The sequence below is a fragment of the Coregonus clupeaformis genome, unplaced genomic scaffold (assembly GCF_020615455.1).
Source record: "Coregonus clupeaformis isolate EN_2021a unplaced genomic scaffold, ASM2061545v1 scaf0068, whole genome shotgun sequence".
Classification (NCBI taxonomy): Eukaryota; Metazoa; Chordata; class Actinopteri; order Salmoniformes; family Salmonidae; genus Coregonus; species Coregonus clupeaformis.
Window position 1 is genome coordinate 822061 of NW_025533523.1, and position 11805 is coordinate 833865.

General features: G+C 41.8%; 1 protein-coding gene across 1 annotated transcript; it reads right to left on the minus strand.

The window, feature by feature from the left end:
* Window positions 1-149: 149 nt before the first annotated feature.
* On the minus strand, window positions 150-11329 carry LOC121540350 (cytokine receptor-like factor 1). The gene is made up of 7 exons (XM_041849161.1): window positions 10995-11329; window positions 9045-9323; window positions 8078-8207; window positions 7573-7742; window positions 2911-3068; window positions 2415-2583; window positions 150-1338 (listed from the first exon to the last, which is right to left on the minus strand). Exons 1-7 carry the CDS (start codon window positions 11050-11052, stop codon window positions 1076-1078), a joined length of 1227 nt encoding a protein of 408 aa, XP_041705095.1. The 5' UTR covers window positions 11053-11329; the 3' UTR covers window positions 150-1075.
* Between the last annotated feature and the right edge of the window lie 476 nt (window positions 11330-11805).

Consider the following 11805-nt stretch of genomic DNA (forward strand, 5'->3'; position numbering starts at 1 on the left):
TTCCTTATCATACTGACATTAATTGCGTATTGGTTTTTGGTTTATTCGGATCCCCATTAGCTTTTGCCGAAGTAGGAGCTATTCTGGGGTCCACAAAAAAACATAAAACATGACAAGTAACAAAACACTGCTACACTGATAGACAGTCACACAAATGTAAAATACAATGATATACAAACAATACAACTAAAGAATAATGTGCCTGTTTGTGTGTGTGTCATTTCACAGTCACTATTGTGCCATGAGATGTTGTTTAATCTGTTTTGTTTAAGGTAATCTTGGTGTTTACTTGAGTAATTGGAGATGGGAGTTCCGTGCGATCATGGCGCTGTATAATACTGAGCGTTGCCGTGAATTTGCTTTGGATTCGGGACTGTGAAGAGACCCCTGGTGGCATGTCTTGTGGGGTATGTATGGGTGTCTGAGCTTTATAGGTAACAGCCAGTTGAACTGCACTTTTTTTCTCTGAGGTTAATCAATACAAGGCTGTCAGAGCAGTTAAACACAAACATTATTCAGGGTACGCCACACTAATCAGGTGAACTAAACGTGTCGGGCAGTTCCCTTGTCCTCAGTAGCATAACAACCAGTGATTAGGTTCAGGGGGCGAACAGAGGATGTAGCTCAGCGGTGAGCTCAGTGGGGTGAGTTATGTTGTGAAACAATCTCCTCGCGTCACAGAGAGACAACACAAAAGCAACATATTAAAGTGGTTGTTAATTATATTAACATGCTCATTTCTCTTTGTTGTGGTAATCGACTGAAGAATCATGAGTCTATGCCATTAAAATAATAAAATGACATTGCATGACTCATAAAACTGAGTGGATATCAACATTAAGCTGTACTTTGTGACAATAAAATGGAAACCACACACATACCTGAACATAAAACAGACTGAGACTTCAGAAAGTCTTAACAAGTTCTAGGGCAATGATGGTTCTGTGTGCTTCCACAATGCTGAACACATCACAAAAGTACAATTCAGGACAAAGGGGGTCAGAAAATCAGGGTGTATGTGGAGTTCAACACATTGACAACAGAGGGTGGTGTTGTGATAAGGAGCTACAGTAGCCTAGTAGTACATGGTCATAGTACATAACTGAAGCCTATGCTGAGTTGTAACAGAAATAAATGGGATATTATTCTTACCTACCTGGTTGCGCGTTCTATGCGATTTCTGCAGCCACACCCGCCACTGGTCGTAGAGTTTGATTGACATGCCGCTGCAGCCATAGGAGTGTTTGCGAACCCAGCCAAAGAACTGCTTGAGCTCCCGTCGCAGGGTGGAGTTCTGTTCGCCTGATTTGGGCTCACATGACCCACTCTGCAGCCGCTCTGGCCAGGGAGAAGACAGTGTGGTCAAGGACAAGGTTAGTCAGCGAGGATTGCTCAGAAGAACACTGGCTGCAATTCAGTTGAACATGCCACAGCCGTGTTTACGCAGTGTCTTTGTGTACGAACTACTCCCCGTCCACACACTTCCTGCAGTACCCGTAGCCATTATGTGATTTTATTTGGGGGAAAAGAGCTACCGCGTAACCGCAATGCAGGTTTAATTGAATGGAACCTAATGTTCTCCTACAACTAAACCAGCTGGAGACAAGAGCGGTCAGTGGCTCACACGGGGCTAGGAACTCCGCATGACCTCTGGGCTCTGCTATTGTGCAAGGTCATTCTCTTGAGGATTGAGAATAGTCAATTTGATTACAATAGATTCGATATGACTACAATAGAAAATAATAGATTTGGTGCACTCCCATTATAAAGTCGGCCACAACCAATATTCCATGGCAAACAGAGCTTGATACCAACTTCCTCCCCCTTGCAAGTAAATACCACATAACCTTTGTAACCCATTATCTGCAGTTGTATTCCCCAAATCTGTTTCCACTCAGTGTTAATGCCCTGTGTGCAACTGACAGACTGCATTTCAAGTTGGCTAACGAAAGAGAAAAAAAAGTATATCTATCTGATGTCTCCCTCAGCTCTTTGCCATCTCAGCTTGAGTTCTTTTAATCCTCGGATGAAAAATTTATATAATGTAATTTGATGTTTGGCTTTCACATATGGGTTGGATCTAATTTTCCCAGGATGTTGAAGACTAATATGGGATGAGGTTATTGTTTCTTTGGTTTAACTGGCAATGAAAGGTTGATTATTAGAGGACAATTGAATGTCCCATGGCTCATCATGAGCCATAATAATACTAAAATGGAACTTTGGGAAGTATTAAAATTTATGATATTTCCCATAAAATCTTCAATGTGCACTATTGAAGATCAACAAGTGCTCACGAATGTCATAAATGCCCCCGCAAGCTTATGTCTGTTGTAAATAAATCCTAATGCAGTGTTATAACACCTTATAAGACCTATCCTTCCCCTTCAAGTGCTATGTAAATCTTTACTCACCACTTTGGGGTGTGGAGGCAGCTGAAGGGTGGCTCCAGTCACTCCAGATCCCAGCCTTCCTGGAGCCGTAGATCCCCACTGGGTTACACCTCACCTGGACAAAGTACACTGTCCCAGCCCTTAGCCCCGCTAGCCGGCACGATGTCTGGTTACCTACATCGTCCACCACCTGAGAGACATCAAAGAAAATATATAAAAATACTCTCATAGTGAAGCTATTAACCACACACAGTTCAGACAAAAAAATGAAATCAGATTTTCACACATTACATTTTTATCTTTCAGTAAAAACAGAAACCACAAACAAGCATGCACAAGCTTGGCTTGACAGCCCAAATACAGCTCTGGAATCCCTAGAGAGTACCTGACACTCATGCATCTCAAATATTTACACAGATATAAGATGCCATAGATGTGGCACTGTACCTCAGAAAGAGAGAATGGGAGAGAGAAAAATGTGGCTGAATGTTGAAACAAAACTGGAGTACTACTCTACCTTCCATTCAGTGCTGTCCTCCAGTCGGTAGCGTATCTGGTATTTGGCCTGGAAGAGGAAGTCTTTGAGTGCCGGGGGGCTGCCCCAATGCACTGTCAGCTGGTCCTCAAGCTCCCCCACACGACTCACATGGACGTTGTCTGGAGGGTCTGTAGTCACTGAAACAACAGGGATGTAGACACCGGTTGGTCACAAAGCTGTGTAATGAGTTACAGTGGGGGAAAAAAGTATTTAGTCAGCCACCAATTGTGCAAGTTCTCCCACTTAAAAAGATGAGAGAGGCCTGAAATTTTCATCATAGGTACACGTCAACTATGACAGACAAATTGCATTCACATTGTAGGAAATCACATTGTAGGATTTTTAATGAATTTATTTGCAAATGATGGTGGAAAATAAGTATTTGGTCACCTACAAACAAGCAAGATTTCTGGCTCTCACAGACCTGTAACTTCTTCTTTAAGAGGCTCCTCTGTCCTCCACTCGTTACCTGTATTAATGGCACCTCTTTGAACTTGTTATCAGTATAAAAGATACCTGTCCACAACCTCAAACAGTCACACTCCAAACTCCACTATGGCCAAGACCAAAGAGCTGTCAAAGGACACCAGAAACAAAATTGTAGACCTGCACCAGGCTGGGAAGACTGAATCTGCAATAGGTAAGCAGCTTGGATTGAAGAAATCAACTGTGGGAGCAATTATTAGGAAATGGAAGACATACAAGACCACTGATAATCTCCCTCGATCTGGGGCTCCACGCAAGATCTCACCCCGTGGGGTCAAAATGATCACAAGAACGGTGAGCAAAAATCCCAGAACCACACGGGGGGACCTAGTAAATGACCTGCAGAGAGCTGGGACCAAAGTAACAAAGCCTACCATCAGTAACACACTACGCCGCCAGGGACTCAAATCCTGCAGTGCCAGACGTGTCCCCCTGCTTAAGCCAGTACATGTCCAGGCCCGTCTGAAGTTTGCTAGAGTGCATTTGGATGATCCAGAAGAGGATTGGGAGAATGTCATATGGTCAGATGAAACCAAAATATAACTTTTTGGTAAAAACTCAACTTGTCGTATTTGGAGGACAAAGAATGCTGAGTTGCATCCAAAGAACACCATACCTACTGTGAAGCATGGGGGTGGAAACATCATGCTTTTGGGCTGTTTTTCTGCAAAGGGACCAGGACGACTGATCCGTGTAAAAGAAAGAATGAATGGGGCCATGTATCGTGAGATTTTGAGTGAAAACCTCCTTCCATCAGCAAGGGCATTGAAGATGAAACGTGGCTGGGTCTTTCAGCATGACAATGATCCCAAACACACCGCCCGGGCAACGAAGGAGTGGCTTCGTAAGAAGCATTTCAAGGTCCTGGAGTGGCCTAGCCAGTCTCCAGATCTCAACCCCATAGAAAATCTTTGGAGGGAGTTGAAAGTCCGTGTTGCCCAGCGACAGCCCCAAAACATCACTGCTCTAGAGGGAGATCTGCATGGAGGAATGGGCCAAAATACCAGCAACAGTGTGTGAAAACCTTGTGAAGACTTACAGAAAACGTTTGACCTGTGTCATTGCCAACAAAGGGTATATAACAAAGTATTGAGAAACTTTTGTTATTGACCAAATACTTATTTTCCACCATAATTTGCAAATAAATTCATAAAAAATCCTACAATGTGATTTTCTGGATATTTTTTTCTCATTTTGTCTGTCATCGTTTTTTTTTTTTTTTTTTTTTTTTTTTTTTAGTCATTTAGCAGACGCTCTTGTCCAGAGCGACTTACAGGAGCAATTAGGGTTAAGTGCCTTGCTCAAGGGCACATCGACAGATTTTTCACCTAGTTGGCTCGGGGATTAGAACCAGCGACCTTTCGGTTACTGGCACAACGCTCTTACCCACTAAGCTACCTGCCGCCCTATAGGTACACGTCATAGTTGACGTGTACCTATGATGAAAATTACAGGCCTCTCTCATCTTTTTAAGTGGGAGAACTTGCACAATTGGTGGCTGACTAAATACTTTTTTCCCCCACTGTATATGTGCTAAGACTACGGAACACAAAACTCAATACAAAAGTACTACTTAAGTAGTTTTTTGGGGTATCTGTTATTTACTTTAGTATTTATATATTTGACATTTACTTTTACTTCACTACATTCCTAAAAAAAATAATGTACTTTTTACTCCATACATTTTAACTGACACTTAAAAGTACTCGTTACATTTTGAATGTTTAGCGTGACAGGAAAATGGTCCAATTCATGCACTTCTCAAGAGAACATCCCTGGTCATCCCTACTGCCTCTGATCTGGTGGACTCACTAAACACAAATGCTTTGTTTGTAAATTATCTCTGAGTGTTGGAGTGTGCCCCTGGCTATCCGTAAATTTAAAAAACAAGAAAATGGTGCCGTCTGGTTTGCTTAATATATTGAATGTGAAATTATTTATACTTTTACTTTTGATACTTACAGTAAGTATATTTTAGCAATTACATTTACTTTTGATACTTAAGTGTATATATATATATATTAAAAAAACGTTTAGACTTTTAATCAAGTAGTATTTTACTGGGTGACTTTCACTTTTACATGAGTAATTTTCTATTAAGGTATCTTTACTTTTACTCAAGTATTACAGTTGAGTACTTTTTCCACCAGTGCAAAATTCAGTACATAGAGTATACCCTTAGTACTGCTTCATGAGCGCAAAAATATAGAAAATGTTATCATTGTTGTTTAAGGTTTTGCAGTACAATATTATGTTATATATTTCTGCACTGAACAAGTAGAGGTCTGAGATGGGCCAGCATCTACAGTCTTGGTAAATATTGTACCACACTGTATAGACACTACAGCTATATCTAGACATCACAGCCACCATGCTTGAATAAAATATGGTCATGAATGTTCAGTGTCGGGCCTGGGCTATGCTGTTGTCCAGCACCAACGCTGTCTATCTCATCTACTCTGAAAGAACACTTTGCTTCTCTCCTCACTTTATTTCACAGTATCCTCCACATTTGATCCTCTCGCTCTCACTCCCGGTCTCATTCTCTCTCCCTGTCTAATGCTCTATTTCCTTCTCTCGCTCTCTCCTCTCCCAGTCCTGATAATGAGTGTAGTTATGGACGCAGGGTAATCAGGTCAGTGTCTGCTTCTGCTTTCTCTCCCCAGTCTGATGATTTAGGCACACGCTCCAGCATTAAAAAAAACATGTTTTCCCACTGCAGTTAGGCTCTCAAAGAAGTCAAGTACTTTAATGCCGCTGATAGAGGGGAAAAAAGGTCTGAGAGAGACAGAGAAAGAGGAGAGAGAGAGATAATCATATAAAAATGTCAGAAGCCCATTTGTGATTGTCTGCTTGAGAAGTCTATAGCTCCATTAATTTCCTGTTTGACTTGTGTGTGTGCTGATGCACTTTATTGGTTTCATCAAGTTTGCCCCCCGGGGGAGCAGAAGATCAAGGAAGATTCCACAGAGAAATTCCACAGCTTATTATTTCCGCTGTGGAGATGGTGAAGAAATATGAGGTTAGTGATGCGTCATGTGTTAGGCATCCTCCCTCCTTCCTCCCAGTCTCCTCTCCCTTCCGACCAACCTACCTGTAGTCTCTAGGTGTGTCCGGTATAGTAGGGAGGGACATAGCAGAGCAACACAAAGGTCAATGGCTTACTGTTTTCCTTTCCCTTTTAACCACAGGGACATGCCTCAATCCTTAGGCTATACAATATTTACATTTACATTTTAGTCATTTAGCAGACACTCTTATCCAGAGCGACTTACATTTGCAAAGTCAGAGCTAGAAAGAGGAGGGAGTGAAGTGCGAGTATTTTTTAATTTTTTTTATTTGGGGGGGGTTATTGAAGATACTCTTTGAAGAGGTAGGGTTTCAGGTGCTTTCGGAAGATGGACAGAGACTCTGCTGCTAGGGGTGGTAGGGCCAAGAGACCAGAGGTGGCAGAACAGAGTGCTCGGGTTGGGGTGTAGGATTTGAGCATTGCCTGAAGGTAGGGAGGGTCATACAACATATGACTGATGATTATCGTTTTATCATAAACTAGTGTGGTAAACTGGCATATTGCAACATAATAATAATAATAATAATATGCCATTTAGAAGACGCTTTTATCCAAAGCGACTTACAGTCATGCGTGCATACATTTTTGTGTATGGGTGGTCCCGGGGATCGAACCCACTACCTTGGCGTTACAAGCGCCGTGCTCTACCAGCTGAGCTACAGAGGACCACAAGACCAATAATGTACAAGGCCAAGCTAAATGTTGATATTTTGTTTCATGTCCTCAATCTTATCTACCCATCATCATTGTGTATTGGAAGTGTATCACTTTTGCCAAACGTCTGGTGTTCAGTGAACTTTTACTACAGTTCAGTTTATCTTTTATAATCACAGCCAGAATCCATTATATTGTTATAGGGATTGATTGGGAATACATAAAATTCCTTTCTCACATGAAAGTGTGTTAGCCATATGCAGGAGATCCGGCAGCGAGTTAGTGAGTGAAGTGAGGCGAGGAGAGAAAAGTAAAAGATGAGATCATGATGGACTGATGAGGAAGCATTTAGCACGCCATCTTGTCACCACCCTGGCAGGTCTGGGGCATGGAGCAGGAGGGAGACTGGATCAAAGGCTCACTCCACTTACCCACATCCAGGATATCCAGAGTGATGACATCAGAGGTGGCAGTCCCCAGCTGATTGGACGCCTCCACCCAGATCTCGTAGGGAGTAAAGAGGGCCAAGTCCCGGGGGATGTAACACGTGTAGTGTTGCCCCGTGCTGTAGTCCTCACATTCCCTCTCTCGCCCGTACCACCTGCACAGAACACACAAGCAACTTAAAGTCACTCATATCTGTAACGAAATTCTCAATATAATGCACTGCCAACAACCAGTAAAGCGTAACATTTTCAGTGTGCACTGGACCATGAAATGTTAACAGTGCAAACAGCATTACGAGTCAAATGAATGTCTGCAGTACAAAAAAGCAACGGTTACAGTCTTTGCAATGCATCATCAGAATTACATAGGCCTTTAGTGAGTAAAATAAAGTAATTGTGTTCCAGGTGATGCATCGATTATTGTTTCTAGGCAGAAATTATGGTGGGTTGGGTGATCACCTGGGAGATGCTGGACATCTGTGGCTCTCACCTCAATTTGTACTTGAGGGTGTATTTGGTTTTGATGAAGGTTTCGCCCCGACCCCCGGGGGTCCACTTGCAGCTCAGGTCCTTTGTGTTTCGGGACCAGCAGGTTAGGTTGACCGGCTTCTCCGGGGGCACTGTACATTAACAGTGAAAAGACATGGTTATCTTAATGGCTACAAGAGTGGTTGTGTTATGTGTATTATACAAAGTTGTTATAAACACCTTAGTATCACAACGGACATTAAAATGATGCATTAAAAAAAGTGCTTATGTACCACAAACAAATACATCAGTATAGTAGTTCCTATTTCACAACGGGTAATAATGGTCACTCAATCCCATAATGACACACTGGCACATTGCTTAACCTCAGACGACAGGCTAGAGGATTCAGCTCCTCTCTCATTTCCTCTCCACGATATACTATCAAACACAGATGTAGAGAGAGACAAAAGTAAAGTAGTGATGCTGATTACAACCCACTGAGCAACTAAACTGAGGCTCTGGGTATATGATTCAAAGACAGACAGAGTAGGCTCTGTACGTTATGATATTAATAGAATAACTATTATTTTCACATGTGCTCTTTAATTTGTTTGCAAAGATTTCTGCATGAGTGAAACATTGCCTCTGTCCATACATGTAATGTATAATGCATTATCCCCTGTGCTTAAGCCACTGCTGGGAGACACTAGAGATTAGGGTGGAGTAATATAGCAGGCTTTAAAATCATAGCAAACACACAGCTTATCATCAAAAAGGCTTTTAAACAATATATTTGTAAATGCACTGCCCTGAGCTTCTTACTCTGACAGTATTGATGACTCTGACAGTATTCATTTATATATCTCCTTGTTACACCACAGCGCTGTCCTTTTGTGCACAGATTAATGTACCAAGAAGGACCATAATCTAGTAAACCTGTCCCCAGAAGAAGTGGTTGAGGCCTCCAGGGCCAGTCTGACACTTACTGCCCACGTAGAGACAGGAGCCAGCCAGGACATGTCCGTCACCGCTGTGACACACCAGGTTGTCCCCAGACTGCTGCTGGGAGCCATTGAGGTGGTGCAGAGTGACACTGAGGCCGTTGGGGCTCAGCAGGTCGTACGTGCTACTAGGGAGTCTCTTCCCGTTCATGGTCCAGTACATAGTGTTGGCATGCAGCCCCCGCTCGGGGCTCACTGTGCACGTGGCAGTCAGGCTGGTGCCCATCCGCAACGCCGGGTCCTGAGGGAAGATTACAGCCGGCGCTGGGGGAGAGACACAGAAACACACTACTTTATATGGGCTTCACTCCTGGAGGTGACGTGGCTTAACACGTATGGCAATAAACTTTGATTTGATTTGCTTGAAAATGTTTGTTCTTGATATTATGCCCGTTCAGAGTGAATAGATAATGAATCATAAGCAACCTTTGCTCTCTTTTTGATTGCAAACACTCAGGGGAACCTGAGAGTGATGAAGTGGATTTATGGGTCCTGTGCCGAAACTGTTGGGAGATCACTTGGAGAGGTCAGACAAGGTTGTTGGTCAAATTCTTGAATGCTTTTCCATCCCCACTATTCCTTTACTCTTCTGACTCGTCTTATGATGGATGCTTCATGAGAAATGCCCCGAGAAGCGTTACTGTTTGAATGTGTTACCACTTGGCTCCTTTGGGGGAGATTCAAGGGTTAATGTGAGGAGGTTTATTAAGTGTGCTGTTGGTGGGCGGTAGACAAGCTATCTAACATATGTGGCAATATGCTACGCGCTATGAGTCTGACCTGACTAAAGAGGACTTGGTGTGAGACATGCCGAACCCAGTGTGTCCACTGATATTTACACTTTACGTATACACAAATAGGGTAAATTAATTGTATGTTTCACAGTAACATTGCATCATATTGCAAATTAGGAATTTCAGATGAATTTGAAAATTTTTCACTTGAAAACTTAATCACCTCTGTGGCCTAGTTCTCTATTATTTCAGTACTTGAAGTCCAACAATGAATTACAAAGAAATCCAATTTAGCTGTAAGGCACATGATTAAGGTTGTCATGGGATGTTTTTACCATAGAATAGTAATGATCCAACAGGCATTCACTTTGTTTTGGAAGATTCTCACAGAATATTGGTTTCAATAAGTGAAATGTATATGGAGAATAGTTTACAATTACTCATGTACAAATATGTAAAATGCCATAATCTCCTATACATACTTTTTTTTGCAGACTTGTTGCATTATAAATAAGTAGTTATTACCAATTTAGTTACAATTCATGTTCAAATCCACCAAACATAATGCCCATATTTTGGACATAAAAAAATCTGACATCTTCAAATATCACTCATAATCTGTTCATTCATTATTGTATTATGTGTGCTTTATTTAAGCAATCAGGCCCGAGTTGGTGTGGTAAATGACCAATATACCATGGCTAAGGGCTGTTCTTACGCACGACGCAACACAGAGTGCCTGGATACTGCCGTTAGCCATGGTATAATGGCCATATACCACAAACCCCCGAGGTGCCTTATTGGTATTATAAAATGGTTACCAATGTAATTGGAACAGCAAAAATATTTTTGGGTCATGCCCATGGTATACAGTCTGATATACCACAGCTTTCAGCCAATCAGCATTCAGGGCTCAAACCACCCAGTTTATAATACAGGTTAAGTATTTTATAATAACTTGGCAAGTACACATGTGGACAGTCTGGACACCTGTGAATCAGTGAGTTTTGTATTTCGTACCTTTACACAAGGTATCTAACACATTGTTGAGAACTGTAACATGTACATAAGATGTCACTTTTTTTGTTGACTAATAGAGGGAGAGCGCCCCTCCCCTTCAAATCAGTCGAAACGGGTTTATGGCAAATTTGGTAGTCGGCTTCTCACAATATCACACTTCTGAGTTTTGTAGGCTACTTACGTGTCGATGAGGAGAACACACGTGGAACAAACATCATGAGACACAACAAGGAGAGCATGTTTCAGATAGCCTTTTTGGCTTTTTCTTGTCCTTCCCCTCTCACGTTCGGGCTCCAAGACTTGTGGATTCGGTACAGTAAAGGTTCAAACACAATCTTGCGGGAGAAAATGTAGGAATTGAAACCCAGCTCTCCAACAACGTTGAATCAACAGTCTAATTCCAACGAAGGAACTACGTTTAGATCGAACGTCGGAAATCCGCGTGTAGGCTAAAAGTACGGATGAGCTTATAAACAGTATGAAAGTAACCTAAGGTTTAGTGAGGGTTTGCTTCGGTGCACGCCTCAATAGCTAAAACATTGAAGTTGATACTTTATAAGCCCCTCCCTTGTCTTCCCACACGGTCTCAAATCATTATTGCTCTTCATTTTGTCTACCTTATATCCATTCCAAAGAATAAGAAAAAAAAAAAAAAGGTATATTCTATAACATTCCATCTCTAATTCTATAGTTGGGTCTACTTCATGGTTATAGTCTAGGCAAGTGACTGACTTTATTCATTAACACAGCGTAGGGACAGGTTAAAGTTATCTAAAGTCCCTATACTCAAAATAGAAGATTCATTAATACAGGCCACATGACACATTCTTATGTACAAGATCCAGCCTATCGAGCACTCATTAGAAACATTTAATAGAAAAAGATGCTATTTTTATGTTTTATACAAAAGCAAAGAGTTAAGCTGTGGTGCAGAAGTGTTTTTGTTAACTGTTCACTGACAAAATGCACATTCAATTGTAAGGGGTTTATTG

Bases quoted from the DNA above. Each gene is read 5' to 3' on its own strand.
- LOC121540350 (XM_041849161.1), bottom strand. From the start codon at position 11,052: ATGCTCTCCTTGTTGTGTCTCATGATGTTTGTTCCACGTGTGTTCTCC. The intron at 7,743-8,077 runs GTGAGAGCCACA...TGTTCTGTGCAG, and splicing joins ACCCTCAAGTACAAATTGAG to GTGGTACGGGCGAGAGAGGG. The intron at 2,584-2,910 runs GTAGAGTAGTAC...GATGTCTCTCAG, and splicing joins AGGACAGCACTGAATGGAAG to GTGGTGGACGATGTAGGTAA.